This window comes from Lupinus angustifolius, unplaced genomic scaffold (genome assembly GCF_001865875.1).
Source record: "Lupinus angustifolius cultivar Tanjil unplaced genomic scaffold, LupAngTanjil_v1.0 Scaffold_54_39, whole genome shotgun sequence".
In the NCBI taxonomy this organism is placed as follows: domain Eukaryota; kingdom Viridiplantae; phylum Streptophyta; class Magnoliopsida; order Fabales; family Fabaceae; genus Lupinus; species Lupinus angustifolius.
This window is the reverse complement of record NW_017722634.1, coordinates 33,473-50,108: the sequence shown is the minus strand read 5'-3', so window position 1 is coordinate 50,108 and position 16,636 is coordinate 33,473. Positions and strand designations below refer to the sequence as shown.

General features: G+C 35.4%; 1 protein-coding gene across 1 annotated transcript; it reads left to right on the top strand.

Annotated features, from left to right (window-relative positions):
• The first annotated feature begins 14,909 nt into the window (after window positions 1–14,909).
• On the top strand, window positions 14,910–15,455 carry LOC109339060 (uncharacterized mitochondrial protein AtMg00810-like). Its single transcript, XM_019576425.1, has one exon. The coding sequence runs from the start codon at window positions 14,910–14,912 to the stop codon at window positions 15,453–15,455; it is 546 nt and encodes a 181-aa protein (XP_019431970.1).
• The last annotated feature ends 1,181 nt before the right edge of the window (window positions 15,456–16,636 follow it).

Here is a 16,636-nt window from a genome sequence, read left to right as displayed (position 1 = left end):
GAAAAGGAGAAAGAAGAATCGTGTATTAATTAATATCATGGTTGGATCCGTGGTACCATTTATTTATTCCTTCTCGAATGGACACCAACTTTACTATATAAAAATTTGTGTTAATATAGTGGCCTGAAAATAAAGTGATTTAGCATCTGGAATTTATTGTTAATACTTTTTATATGGGAAAAACATAATTTTTTTATACTATGGTTTTTCCTCATTTTTTTTGGGTAAAGAATTATTAACATCGAATATCATTTATAAAAATGTTCATTCCAATAAGTATCATTTATAAAAAGAGTTTAAAATCTATGCAATAGTGTAAAGTTTTTTACACTGTCAGCACATCATTCACTATTGATTTGTATTACTTTTGTTTGAGAGTCAATGATGGTTAATAAAATTGACTGACAGTGTAAAAAACATTTACACTGTCAGTGTATACATATTAAATCCTTATAAAAATCGAGTTCTTAACATTTTGTTCATATCTAGTGAGTTATTATGTTAATAGATTAATACTTTGTTGGTAAAAAAACAGATTTTTGATTTAAAGCAATCTGTAATATTTTGTTTGTACTACCATCAGTATTCATTCACATTTTATTCAGTAAAAAACTATTATCTTCCAGGATGCATAAATGTTCATCCAAGAAGTGTCATTATGATGAATATATAATATCTTCATAACTCTTTCATCACATTTTAATTGTGACATTAGTATTTTTTTTAGTTTTTCATATGTTGTGTTACTTTAGAAATTCAATGTTTATAATGTTTTTATTTATTTTTGGCATTATTGCATTAATCTAGAATAAGCATTAATTACGTTTTTTTTTATTTTTATTTTATTTTACGGCTTTATTGCATTGATTTGTTTATAATTTTTTGGCTTAATCTAGCCAGAATATATTATTTTATAATAATTACACATTTAATAATGATCTTAATAAATATATATGTATATATTTATTTGTTATGCTTAAGTAAGATAATCACAAGTGGGTACATTTCTAATGCTTTTATGTTTTTACTATAGGACTGTTTATAACTAGTAGTCCTTTTTATAATTGATTTTGGATAGTTTTATGCAAATGAACAGGATTAATTAATATGATCAATTTCATTAAAGGTCAACAATTGGAACTATTTTAATAAAAAATTACAGTTTATTAATATGATTCATTCATCTTCTCCTTCCACTGCATGTTAATTAATGCGAGTATTTTTTATTAAAAAAGTATAGTAAAATTTTATAATAAAAAAATAGAGAATTAATATGATTAATTTCATTAAATGTGTTAATAGATAGAATTAGAGTTTAACTAATATTATGTACTTACAATGTAAAAAAAATTACATTATGTGTCATTTATAATTAACACATTATTGAATATATAGTGATGGTGTAAAACACTCTTATATTGTTTATGTATATATATATTAAACTTCTAAAATTATTATTAGTGAAACTACACAAATAATTCATCCACTTTGCAAAACTTACACAAACAACCCCTAATTATATACTTACATTATAGTCTCTAACTCAGTATGAGAGATAAGTGTAATTTTTTAAACAAAAAATGTCTACGAACATAATTTAGTTAAAAAAAAACATTGTATATTGTGAAGCCATGCACGAATAGTATAAGGGTCAATATCTATTCATTATTTTGGCTAGTTAATTTAATAATGATTTAAACATCTTCTTAGAATTATTAATGCAGTTTGTAATGAACCAAAAACAATGAATATATGTTAACTCTTATACTATTTAGATCTGTCTTTACAATATACCATATTTTGTTTGACTTAATTATTTCACCATCATTTTTGTTAAGAAATTGCATTTATCTCTCATACATGGTAGTCACTGCAATGTATGTACATAATTATGAGTGTTTTATATAGGTTTAGAAAATGGTTGAAAGATTTATATAATTTCACTAAAATTTAGGAGATGAGAGGTTTGTGTAATTTTACTAAAATTCAGTGTAGGTTAGTGTGGTCTATTATAATTAATACGAGTATTTTGATTAAAAAAATAACTAATATACTTAAAAGTTCCGAAAGGGTAATGTAAAAAACCAAAATCAAATTTTAAGATGAGAAGAATGGTAGTTAGTATATTATATAGCAAAAAAAAAGCAAAAGCTGAAGTATAGTGTAGAGAGATGTTTCAACACGGCAAAGGCCACGCATTCCTTTTCAGGTTTTGGAGATTGAAAAAGCAACCAAGGAAGGGAATTCTTCTGCTATTGTCTTGCTTCCTTCAAATATTCTTTCTTTTTCTATATTCTTTTGGCCCTTTTCTCTTTTCTTCTTTTTACTTTCATAGCAATATATAATTTGCCATTTCATGGTTCATGATATAAGTCCCTTAAGTGAGTTTATGCTTATTAGTGTAGTTTATTTTCTACAATCAATATATATTTGCTATTCTTGCATCCTAGTGATGGGATTAGTGAACATTCGTTGGTCAATAGGAACCATGTCAAGCCAAGATCGGACCTATATGAGTGTTGATCATACTCCAAAAGCCAGTTTAGCTAGGGAAAAGGGCGATATGACATGAAAATTAGCACATGGAACATAGGAAATTTTCATTCACGCCAAAGACAACACCATGCCACCTGAGTGGTACAAGTCTACCATATCCAATAGTCAAATCTATAGCACTATCAATCTAAGAGATTATAAAGTCATATTGCCCACAAATATTATAGATCATCCTTTAAAGTGCATACCACTATACTCACTATAAATAAGTGAAGTCACCCACAAGGAAAAATATCCATACTGTTCTTTTGTGTTGATTGGGTGTGGTCAGTATCGAGCGCCCGGTTGAGTAGCAATGATCGAGAGTCTTGGCCAAGTGTTGTCTGGACCTGCCGGGGAGGTACCTGAAAAGGTTCTTCGATGATCAAGTCAGTATGTCATTTTCTAGAGAGAATGATAGTAATTAAGAGAGAAGTTAGAGCAAGAGCAATGAATGTAAGCAATAAATGAGAGAATGAGTATTAATTGATACTACATGTGTGGGGGTCTCCTATTTATAGAGTTTGGAGCGGCTGATGTGGCGTCTGGCCATTGGTTAGTACATGGTGGGTATTGAGGGGGTATGTCGGGTTGTCCTTAACCACCCTGCAGGTCTACAACTATCGATCTGTCAGGGGGCATGCAAGATTTGCAGACGGCATGACAGGTGTAATGTCAGCTCACATTAATGGCGAGCCAGCGACGTATTAATGGTGAGTCAGAGACGCAATAATGGTGACTCAGATATGCATTAATGGAGTGTTAGAGACATTAATGACACTTTCAGTGAGTTCGGCTCGCCCCTGGCGGGTGAACAAGAGATGATTAGTTTGAGTGACTCACCCGGGGCGAGCTCGGAATAATTCGGATTTATCCGGGGTGGAACAGTTGCCCCTAGTCTATTAGAATGGCCGAAAGTGGGGCGGGCTTGTAAACTCAGAATGTTCTGGTTTGGTGGGCTCGGGAAGCCTCTAGGTGTATGGGTATGTCATGATGGCTATTTGTCCTTGCTTGACACGTGGAGGGTTAACAACATTTCGTCTGGAGGCCTCGGGTGCCCAACCAACACGTCTGTTCATTTTAGATCTCTTGCTTTGTTTTCGAGTCACCATTGGATCGCTCTCGAGTGATTTTGGACGTGTGGATGTGTCCTTGGGTTAGGCTTCAAGGAAGGTCTGGGTCCAGGCCCTCCCGTATAAATGGGGGATTGTTGAAAGAGTAATTGTTGCTTTGCTTATTGAAGTGCAAATTTCTGATTGATTTATTTAATGACAGGTCGATTCTTTGCTCGTCATCTCGGCTTTGTTGGAATAAATTCCAACACCGATATAATGGTTTCAAGAATGTTCTTTTAATAAAAAAAAAACTTAGTTTTATTGAATTTTTAACAATTTCATACCATCTTAGCTTTCTTGGATTAATTCCAACGCAGATATAATGATATGAACTTAGCAAATTAACACAAGTGATAATGAGTGATATTTATTTTCGTTTTCCTTTATTAACTGAACAACTTCCTTATGGAAGGTTGGTAATAAATAAATAAATAAAGTAATAAATAAATGTTTGTTGCAGAATTTAAATGACAGAAAATAAATGTTAGTTGCGAAAAATAAATGACAGAAAGTAAAAGTTAGTAGTTAGATCACTCATTATGACTGTGTATTTTTCCTTTTTACAAATAAAATTTATAAGTTAACACTTTACTATTTTGCAGTTGCATCTCTTTCAAGATTCAATTGTAGTATAGTATAGGGTTCTGTCGAACCACAATGAATTTCCTAATAGAGAACATTATTATAAACATGTTATATTACTAATAATGTTTAAACAAATTTTTGTTTGATTTTGTTTATGAAAAATTAACAAGTAAATAAACATAAACAACTAATATGCACAAATTCTTGAGGAGAAAATTGGTTGAAAATATGGAATTATTTCTATACTTAATTGATTTTTGAAAACATTACAAGTTATTTGTTATACTTTCGGTTAATTCTGCACATCATTTCTAAATCCTTCATCTAGTGTCCTAGAATGATAAGATGATTTTCAAACCTTATGTAATACACTAAATAATAATTAAGTGTCACTCGTCGGAGTAGGTTGTCACACCCTACTTTAGGCTCAATTAACTTTATTTAGCCTTGAACATAAGTTGCTTAAAATAGATACTTGATGTGGCAAGTGAACTAAGGTGTAAGTTATATTTTTTAGTTCACTTGTCAACACTTTAAGAAGAAACATATTTGGATCTTTAAATCAAGTTTTAGGTGATCAAGCTAAAACCGCATTAAGAACTTCATAAAAAATAAAAACTTAACCAAAAGTAATAACTTGAAATGAATTGAATTCAGAAGATGATAAATTAAAGAGAAGAAATTATACCATAATCCAAGTCAATTTGTAGGAGCATGAGTCATATATCCAAGGATGAGATGCTTTTTGGACCGAAATGAGATTAAAAAATTATGTTTTTGCATCTCATTTGCCATCTCCTTTCTCATCTTGAATTAAGAAAAAACTACAAAATAAACATACCTAAACTACTTTGGAGTAATTTGATTCAAGGTTTCTTTCTTTGTCAACAAATAAAATTTATAAGTTAACACTTTACTATTTTACATTTGCGTCTCTTTCAAGATTCAATTGTAGTATAGTATAGGGTCATGTCTAACCAAAGAGAATTGCTTAATAGAAGACAATCATATAGACATATTATAGCAAAAATAATGATTAAACACTTTTTGATGATTTTGTGTTGTGTTGCATAAAAATTAACAAGGAAAACATAAACTAACATTCACAAATTCTTGAGGAGAAAATTGGTTTGAAATATGGAATTATTTCTAAACTTCAAATGGTTTTGAAAAACATTAACAAGTTATGTGTTATACTTTTCGTTAATTCCATACATCATTTCTAAATCCTTTATCTAGTGTCCTAGAATGATAAGATGATTTTCAAACCTTATGAAATATACTAAATGATAGTTAAGTGCCACTCGTCGGAGTAGGTTGTCACACCCTACTTCAGGATCCATTAACATATGATGCTTGATGTGACAGGTGAACTAAGGTGTAGGTTATATTTTTTAGTTCACTTGTCAACACTTTAAGAAGAAACATTTTTTATCTTTAAATCAAGTTTTAGGTGATCAAGCTAAAACCGCATTAAGAACTTCATAAAGAATCAAAACTTAACCAAAAAGTAATAACTTGAATGTATTGATTTTAAAAGATAATACAAAAGAAGAGAAGAAATAACATTACACCATAATCCAAATCAATGTTTAGGAGCTTGAGCCATATCTCCAAAGATGAGATGCTTTTGGAACCAAATGAGATTACAAAATCATATTTTTTTTATCACATTTGTCATCTCCTCACTCCTATTGAATTCTAAGTAAAATTTACAAGAAATTACCTAGAACAAGCTTTAGAACCGAGGCTACAAAATCTAGAGAGAATAAGTATGAAGAATGAAGTGATTTTCAAGTGTAAGTGCCATTTTTTCAAATGGATGGAATGAGGTCTTATTTATAGGCAAACCAAGCCACTGTCTGGCTCTCCTGCTTGCCCATGCCAGGTGCATCAAACCCTTCAGCATGGGTTTGGTCCATGACCAAGCAGCTTAGTCAGCTTCTTGGTGTTGACTCACCAAAGCTAGTTGTGAGCTACTTGACTAGTCTATTGTGAAGTGAGGTCATGCATGATTTCAAGGTTACTTGGTGGCTAAGTCAAGTTGACCCCTTGCTGGGTCTAGCCCGCCCGACTGCTTATGTGCCCACACTGAGCTGCCTAGTTGAGCAGCTTGTCCTGCACTTGCTAGGTGTGTGGTTCCAGTTGTGCGATCCCAAGGTGCATGCTGAGCTGCCTGCTTCAACAGGTTGGCTTGTGCCAGGCTTGAGTCTGACCATGTAAAGTTTATGCCTGACCGAGCCAAGTTGGTGCCAGGTCAGTTAGGTGGTATAATATGTCCACGCCAGGCTGCTTAGTGAGCAGCTACATGTGTGCATCAAAATGGCCTATGTGGACACCTCCTTGCTTGACTATATATTTTTTGATTATTTTTATTCTTCTTCATTTTCCTATTTTTTGTAATGAGGTGATAAAAAATATAAGATCAAAACGTGACAATTTATTTAAAAATTATTGAATTAAGTTGGGTTTGCATGATTTGCATATGAAAAGTGTATGAAAATTAGGTATTTTTGGCACTTATCAAATCCCCCAACTTAAGAGTTTTTTTGTCCTCAAACAATGGTAAAGCACATCCGAATTACATTGGCTAATGTTTATGATTAGATTGACATGATTTCACAATTTTGCTTAAGCATGCCCAAAATTTGTAATGACATTTTTCAAGATTTGTGAAATTCACACATAATGCTTCAAACATTAATTTTTTATGCTTATGTTCATAAAAAGAAATGTGTAACAAAATTAAAGCAATAATTTTCAATCCAAAAAAGTGTTTTGTTGTGTACACAAGTTCAAAGATAGAACTTTTCAAGGGAAGTAAGTGTTTTACTCAATATTCAAACATTTGCATGTAGTAATATGAACTTGGTTTTCGTCTTACGTATTCTCTTAAATTATATATTCAATCAGGGATCACTAAGGACTTGTTTTTGGTTGTAATGAGGCTTAGCTTGAAAAAATCATGGTTTTTCTTGGATAAGCAAATTTATTTCAAGAGAGCAAAAATTAAGTTTTTTTTATGAAGCACTTTTACTCCCCTTTTTCCATAATTTCCTTTTCCAAACTCTTAGCTTTTGAACCTTGGCTCTTTTTGGCTTTTCTTTACTTGTACTTTTCAATCTCTTTTTGTTTTTCTATTTTTAGCAACTTTGGTTGCTTTTGTAAAGAGATTGAAAAATTTATTTTTCACGTTTTCTTATTTCAAGAAGCTGAACCTACCATTTCCCCCCAAACTTATTCTTTTTCAAACACTTTAAAAATTTATGCTCTCTTTGTTCATGGGTTTGTTTGAAAAATTTAATTCAACTAAAGGATAATCCTATTTTTGGTTAGACTTTTTGGCCATTTTGGTTCAACTAAAGAATTAACATGTTTTGATCATGTCCTATCAATCTTATGCACTTAAGAGAACTAAAGACTAAAACAAGTTTAATTAGACAAAACAAATGTTAATTTCACTCTTATTCACATGTGTTTGGCTCACTCTCTGTTGAAATATTTTATTTTGGTTTTGCTTATTGAAGTACAAGTTTCTGATTTATTTATTTAATGACATGTTGATTCTTTGCTCATCATCTCGGCTTTGTTGGAATAAATTCCAACACCGATATAATGGTTTCAAGAATGTTCTTTTAATAAAAAAAAAACTTAGTTTTATTGAATTTTTAACAATTTCATACCATCTTAGCTTTCTTGGATTAATTCCAACGCAGATATAATGATATGAACTTAGCAAATTAACACAAGTGATAATGAGTGATATTTATTTTCGTTTTCCTTTATTAACTGAACAACTTCCTTATGGAAGGTTGGTAATAAATAAATAAATAAAGTAATAAATAAATGTTTGTTGCAGAATTTAAATGACAGAAAATAAATGTTAGTTGCGAAAAATAAATGACAGAAAGTAAAAGTTAGTAGTTAGATCACTCATTATGACTGTGTATTTTTCCTTTTTACAAATAAAATTTATAAGTTAACACTTTACTATTTTGCAGTTGCATCTCTTTCAAGATTCAATTGTAGTATAGTATAGGGTTCTGTCGAACCACAATGAATTTCCTAATAGAGAACATTATTATAAACATGTTATATTACTAATAATGTTTAAACAAATTTTTGTTTGATTTTGTTTATGAAAAATTAACAAGTAAATAAACATAAACAACTAATATGCACAAATTCTTGAGGAGAAAATTGGTTGAAAATATGGAATTATTTCTATACTTAATTGATTTTTGAAAACATTACAAGTTATTTGTTATACTTTCGGTTAATTCTGCACATCATTTCTAAATCCTTCATCTAGTGTCCTAGAATGATAAGATGATTTTCAAACCTTATGTAATACACTAAATAATAATTAAGTGTCACTCGTCGGAGTAGGTTGTCACACCCTACTTTAGGCTCAATTAACTTTATTTAGCCTTGAACATAAGTTGCTTAAAATAGATACTTGATGTGGCAAGTGAACTAAGGTGTAAGTTATATTTTTTAGTTCACTTGTCAACACTTTAAGAAGAAACATATTTGGATCTTTAAATCAAGTTTTAGGTGATCAAGCTAAAACCGCATTAAGAACTTCATAAAAAATAAAAACTTAACCAAAAGTAATAACTTGAAATGAATTGAATTCAGAAGATGATAAATTAAAGAGAAGAAATTATACCATAATCCAAGTCAATTTGTAGGAGCATGAGTCATATATCCAAGGATGAGATGCTTTTTGGACCGAAATGAGATTAAAAAATTATGTTTTTGCATCTCATTTGCCATCTCCTTTCTCATCTTGAATTAAGAAAAAACTACAAAATAAACATACCTAAACTACTTTGGAGTAAAAATTCTCCAAGAAAATTACAAGAAGAAGAGAAGAATTCAGTTTAAAGAGAGTGTGAGGAATGGAAGTGTATGAGAATGTGAATGAATGAATTTTGCCTTTGAAGTGCCTCCTATTTATAGGAGTTTCTGCTAACCGCCAAGCTGCTGACCAAACCCTTCAGCATGGGTTTGGTCATGGCCAAGCAACTTAGTCACCTGCTTGGGGCTGAGCCACCCAAGTTAGTTGTGAGCTAGTTGGCCCAGCTATTGTGAGCTAGTTGGCCCAGCTATTGTGAGCTACCTCTGAAAAGTCTATGGAGGCTACTTGGAGTGAGGTTATGCATGATGTCACGGTTGCTTGGTGGCTAAGTTAACTTGTCCGAGTTGTTGGGTGCAAACTGCCAAGCTCCTATGTGGCACCGCTAAGCTGCTTTGACCGCGGTGAGGGTGATGTGGCTTAGTGCTTGTTGATCTGGTCAGGTGTGTGGTTCCAAGTTGGGCGGTCCAGGTGCTTCGCTAAGCTGTTTGCTTGAGCAGGTTGGCTTGTGTTCTCACCGTGCCAGGTTGGGTCTGACCATGCTAGGTTGGTGTCCCGGTCAGCTAGGCGTGGGCTTAGTCCAAGCTAAGCTTCTTCGTGAGCAGCTTCAAGTTGACTCCATATTTTTCTACATGGACTAAGTCTTGTTGAGTCATGCTTAAGGCTAAGCACATAGCTTGCCATGTCAAGCTTAAGCATGTCATGTGTGGACCATTTTGGTCTCTTTTGAGCATTTTATTTGCATTTGATTAATTCTTCTCTTTTTCATCAAAATCCTACAAAAATATAATACAAAGAAATACACAAAGCATATATACAAGATTGCGATATTTTATCCAAAAAATATTGAATTAAGTTGGTTTCCTCAATGTTGCCAAGGATAAGTGCCATAAAAAGTATATGAATTTTAGGCATTTTTGGCATTTATCAGGGACCTTCCCCTTTAACCTTCATTATCTTTTCTCTTTGTGAAATCTTCTTGCCAAGCTTGCATCATCTCTTGAATCCAAACAAGTGAAATTTCTTTTCTTCCATAACCTTCGTCTTAAATACTTGGTAATTTCTTCTCCTTTTTTTGCTTATTTATTTTTGTGTTATGACCGATAGGGGTCTAGCTCTGATGAGGTGGAGGTTTTGTCCGAACCTCTGCTCATCTTCACTACATCCGCCGCCTATCACCAAATGCGAGCTCACCTCGTATCTGCCTCGGGTAAAAGTTGGTGTGCATGGAGGTGACCACGACAACTTTCATTGCCTGCCTTATTGTGTGATCTAAGGAAGAAAAGTGGCAGTAATGAGGTTGTTATGGTAGAACAGGAAGCTTTTTGCAAGAAGTGGGGTTCGGTCTTGGATGACATGTCCAGCTTGAAATCTGACACTTCTTTTGGTGACATGTTGCTCATGGGGAGGAACTTTGCCGATTGTGCTGTCTAGTTTACTGTTCCGGAGGAGATGGTGGGTCCGGAGTCTCCCTATTGGTGGGTGGACTGTGAAGTCTTGAGCACTACCTTTTTCTATTCTCCAAACAAGCGTCCAAATGTAGACTTCCTCACCTGCCCGATGAACGATATCTTATTGTACAGTCCCTCTGATTGGGAACAGGTTTGCCAAGATATCCTATTGGAGAACAAGAATTGGTGGTGTTTCTACATGTATAAGTACGTCTGCCAGTGGATCGGGGTGAAAGTACACTTTGACGAATGGTATGTTGAGGTGTTGAGACATCTTCAAGTGACCCGTTCTCAACTCTACCCTAACCAATGGGGTTTCATTCGAGCCTTCAAAATATTTTGTGAGGTCATGGAGCGACCATGCATCTTCCACCTATTCTTCTGGATGTTCCGGGTTGGTCATAGCTTCAACAATGAGGAAAATGACGCAGGTCGGCGATGTTGGACATCGCTCCAGTCCAGAAACGGTTATGCCATCTTCTAGCCTTTCAAAGGTTCTATGAAGAACTGTAAGAACAGTTTCTTCCGGGTGGAGGCACGAGATAGTCGACACACGTGGGCGTATGGCCCTGATAGCTTGCCTCGTTTTCCGTTTTCCTAGAACGGGAAGATTCACCAAAAATCCGCCAAATCATTCAGCATTTCATACAATCGACTGGATGCCCGGGAACATGAGGTGGCAGATGAGATCCAGTCTTGGATAGAGGGTGGCTGGGTCATAGCGTGCTATAAGTTTGTCCAAGGCAATCATGCTTTCGAGGTAGAGGTTGGTGAGTATCAGGCTTTAGGCGCCCTATTCTTCTTTCCGTGGTGTTATCATATGATCTGACTTATATTTGTTTCCTTTTTTCAACACCTGCTATGGGTGATCAATCAAACTGATCTAGTCTATTGAGGAAGATCGCCTTGAAGAGGAAGAGTATTGAGAACCAAGAAGGTGAGGTTTGACTCTCCTGATTGCTCTGATCCTGCCCGAGAAGATGGTCCCTCTATCGAGCCAACAAGCATTCTACCCATATGCTCTAAACCCCCGACCAACACCATCTCGACACTGGTAGAGGTTCACCCAGTTGATCTAACCGAAGATGATGTCCCGCCTGCTGAGAATCCTATTCCCCACTCTAAGGAACCCCCTAGGGGAAGGGCCCCCAATACTAGCAAAGTGAAGGCTCTCGCCAAGCAGTCCTTTCTTTACCGAATCTTAAAGGCGGTCGTGACTGGGTTGCTCAACCCAAGAGTGGTGGAGATAAAAAACTCCATGCCCGTGGCAGATTTTCTGAGGAAAGTTTGGGAAGCCAAGGTTCTGACTGCCTCTATGGCCAAGTACTTCGAGGGCGAGGGGTTATTGGCTACGCGGGCCAGGGAGGAGGCCATTGCCAATCTTCAGGAGCAACATTCAGTCGAGCTGTATGAGCTGGAGAAAAAACATGCTGAAGCTTTGAGAGTTCAGGAGGAGCAGAACCTGGCAACCGGTTAGCAGCTATCGACGATGTCACTTCAACTTAAGGACGCCTTATAGGCGGCCTTGCAGGCCCATATGGACATGGGGGATTCTTAGAGGGAGTTTGGCGCTTTGGGTGATCGCCTAGTTTAGGCTGAGGAAGAGAAGCATCACCTTGGGGCCAAGTTGAAGTTGTCGGAGGAGCACGAGGAGATGGCCGAGGTCGATATTGCTTGGTTGACCGATGAACGGGCCCAACTGAAGGCGTCCTACCTGAACTTGGAGGATGAAGTTGCAATGGCTAACACTGGGTGGGACAATGCTTTCGCCCAAATCCTTTTAGTTCTCCCCAAGGCTGACTGGTCATGGACGAGGATTGATGTTAGGGTCACTCCTAAGGGAGAGTTGGTCGCCGATGAGGAAGACGGTCTAGAGAAGCTCCTTGTTCGGGAAGGGATAATGGGGATCTTAATTTATGTATTTTGTTTTTTCTATACCTTTGTTGCTAATGATGTAACTGGTTGGATTAAATCCAACCTTTATATGAATGAGGAGTAGTTTTTTATCTTGCCTTGTCTAAGTTTATTTTTCGTCTTCATTAACCGGTACACAATAACAATAACTCACCATAAATTAATCAAAATAAAGGTTGGATATTCCTCAAGTGAAAATTGTCCCAATATCCATGAATGAACTTAAATAACAAAGCTGGATAATCCTTAAGTGATGATTGACCGAATCTCCATAATGATCTTGAATAACAAAATCGGAAAATCCTCAAGTGATCACTGCCCACAAATCCATGAATGAAATTGAATAACAAAACTGGATAATCCTTAAGTGATGACTGCCCAGAAATCCATGAATGAACTTGAATAACAAAACTGGATAATCCTTAAGTGATGATTGCCCGAAAATCCATAAATGAACTTGAATAACAAAATTGGATAATCCTTAAGTGATGCTTGCCCGAAAATCCATGAATGAACTTGAATAACAAAACTGGATAATCCTTAAGTGATGATTGCCCGAAAATCCATAAATGAACTTGAATAACAAAATTGGATAATCCTTAAGTGATGCTTGCCCGAAAATCCATGAATGAACTTGAATAACAAAACTGGATAATCCTTAAGTGACGTTGTTGTATAAAGGGGGACGGGCCCACGCCTTCGAGGGGTAAGTGATTGGAGACCAATGGGACTTGGTCTTCGCTTGGGTTTGATGTTCAGGCCACCGTCAAAGGGGGACGAGCCCATGCCTTTGAGGGGTGAATGATTAGAGACAAGGGGACTTGGTCCTTGCTTGGGTTTTAAGTTCAGGCTGTCGTCAAAGGGGGTCAGGTCCACGCCTTTGAGGGGTGAGTGATTGGAGACCAAGAGGACTTGGTCCTCACTTGGGTTTGATGTTCAGGCCGTCGTCAAAGGGGGACGACCTATGCCTTTGAAGGATGAATGATTTGAGACCAAGGGGACTTGGTCTTTGCTTGGGTTTTAAGTTCAGGCCACCGTCAATGGGGGATGTGCCGACGCCTTTGAGGGGTGAATTATTGGAGACCAAGGGGACTTGGTCCTTTCTTGGGTTTTAAGTTCAGCCTGCCGTTAAAGGGGGACGAGCCCATGCTTTTGAGGGGTGAATGGTTGGAGACCAAAGGGACTTTTTCCTCACTTGGGTTTAATGTTCCGGCCACCATCAAAGGGGGATGAGCCCACGCCTTTTAGAGGTGAATGATTGGGGACCAAGGGGACTTGGTCCTCGCTTGTGTTTTATGTTTAGTCTGCCATCGAAGGGGGACGAGCCCACGCCTTTGAGGGGTGAATGATTGGGGACCAAGGATTCACTCAAACAAAAGGCATAGACTATTTTGAGACATATAGTGATCCTTTTGTTCTTAGTAATCATGATCAGACCCCTTAATCCTACTCTCACATATAATTATCCAACACCTGTTGCACCTTCTAATAATCATTCTCTCACAGATGATTATCCAACACCTGTCATATCTTTTGATAATCATTCTTCTCATAGATGATTATACAACATCTATTTCTCTAGAAAGTCCACAAAAGTTAAAACCGGACCTAAGTACTTAGAAAATTATCATTGCACATTAGCCTCTAGTTCTCTTACACATACAACCAATGTCAGACATCCTTTGTCTCATAGTGTCTCTTATGATCACTTGTCACTTAGTCATAAACATTTATCTCTTGTCATCTCTTCCTATGAGGAACCAACACATTATAGTGATGTTGTTAAGCATGACTATTGGAGACAAGCCATTAATCATGAGTTGACTACTTTGGAGAAAAATGGTATTGGATCTTGACTTCTCTGCCATATGACAAGAGAACAATAGGTTGTAAATGTATATTCAAAGTCAAGCACAAAGTAGATGGGTCTTTTGAGAGACATAAGGCTAGACTTGTTGCAAAAGGGTTCACTCAAACAAAAGGCATAGACTATTTTGAGACATTCAGTCCTGTGGTGAAAATGACAACCATCAGGGTTATATTGTCTTTAGCCTCCATCGACCAATGGAACTTACATCAGTTAGATGTGAATACAACATTTTTACATGGTGATTTACATGAGGAAGTATATATGAAAGTTCCCATGGTTTGAAAGTCTTGGATTCTACTCTAGTTTGCAAATTAGATAAATCCTTGTATGGGCTCAAACAAGCTAGTAGATAGTGGCATGCCAAGCTCATTGGTGTGTTGATTCAATATGGGTATTCTAGATCAACAACAGATCACTCTCTTTATTAAGTTTCACTCTCATCATTTCACTGCAATCCTTTTCTATGTGGATGATTTGGTGCTCACTAGCAATGATATGAAGAAATCAATCATATCAAATCACTTCTAGATTCTAAATTCAGTATCAAAGATCTTGACAAGCTTAAATTTTTCTTAGGCATGGAAATTACTAGGAGTTCTAAAGGCATTCATTTGTACCAAAGGAAGTACACTTTGGATATGCTTCAAGAGTCTTGTATGTTGGCTGCTAAGCCATGTTCCACTCTAATGGAGTATAATGGCAAATTGATTCATTCCCAATCAGGTACTCCTTTATCATATCTTTGCTCCTATAGAAGGTTGATGGGCAAACTACTTTATCTGACCCATACCAGACAAAATTTGTTCTTTACTGTGGGCCACCTCAGTCAATTCCTCTCTAAGCCTATTGATCAACATCTCACAACAAGCATGAGAATGCTAAGATATGTTAAAGGATTTACCAGCCATGGTATTTTCTTTCCCTTTGCTAGCAGTCTAGGCATCAAAGGCTATACTGATTCTGTTTGGGCAACCTGTATTAACACCATAAAATATGTTTATGGGTATTGCTTCTTCTTGGGCCAATCACTTATTCCTTGGAAAAGCAAGAAACAACAAACAATTTCTAGATCTTATGCTGAGGTGGAATATAGAGCCATGGCCTTGGCATCAGTTGAAGCTTAATGGTTGATATGCCTTTTACAAGAACTTAGTGTTTCTCATCCTCATCGTGGGCAATTATTCTGTGACTACCAATTTACAATGCATAGAGCTACCAATCCAGTTTTCCATGAGAATAAAGCACATTGATGTAGATTGTCACTCAATTAGAGAGAGAATTCGATCCAAGCTTTTACACCTTCTACCTATCTCTACATCTTCTCAAGTTGCTAACATTTTCACCAAACTATTATCTCCCCAACTCTTCCTCAAGCTTCATTCCAAGCTAGGCATGCTCAATATACGCATGTCTGCTTGAAGGGGGTTGTTAACTACATCTAATTATTCCATGACTCACACTAACTCAGATTGATGATGATGATAGAGGGCTTGCTACCATCAAGTCTTCATAATATCTTGCCTAAGTTACTTAGAGTAGATGATCTGATGATTCTTTCTAACTTTTAGATATTTTTACTTTGCCTTTTTATTATTAGAATCTGTTAGTTAAGTTAGTTTTGCAGTTATTCAACTAACTTACTTTATAAGGCAATATCTCTTGTAATTGATATAAGTTAATCAATTCATTCATTTTTCACTCCTAAATTTTCTCTCTAGAAACAAATTGCTGTTTCTCTTCTTGTGTTCGTCATTCATGGATTCCATTCATTTTCTCTTACTGATTTCCATTGGTGAAGAGCTTGATGGAGCTTGTTGATTTTCACACATACACAACTCCCTTTATATATGTAATATATATTGTATTATATAATTAATATTATCCAATTATTCAATTGAATTATAGAGTCCACTAAGCCACCTCATTTTGTACAACTCAAATAACTCTTGACTCCAATTATATAAGTTATAAAAAAATCATAAAATATGGCTAACAAGTTACATTACATTTTTATAATTTCATTAATATTTATTTTTAATATTCAATTTGAGGCCTATAATTATTTTAATAAGGCTCATAAAAATTCTTGCAATAATTGTTTTGCTATACAGCTAATGTTTATAATTCACTTTATTTTTCCTTCTCTAATCACAAAACTCTAATGTAGTAACAATTATAATAAAGCTAACGTAATTCTATGCAACAAAAAAGGCAAGTGATATTCAATTTGAGTGAAAAAGCGTGTTAGCCAACGGCGTTCTTATTTTTTTTTTGCCTAATCAAGTTCGCATATTAAACTTTTTGC

What these genes read in the sequence shown, in the direction of transcription:
- LOC109339060 (XM_019576425.1), top strand. Translation starts at nt 14,910, where the DNA reads ATGGAAATTACTAGGAGTTCTAAAGGCATTCATTTGTACCAAAGGAAG.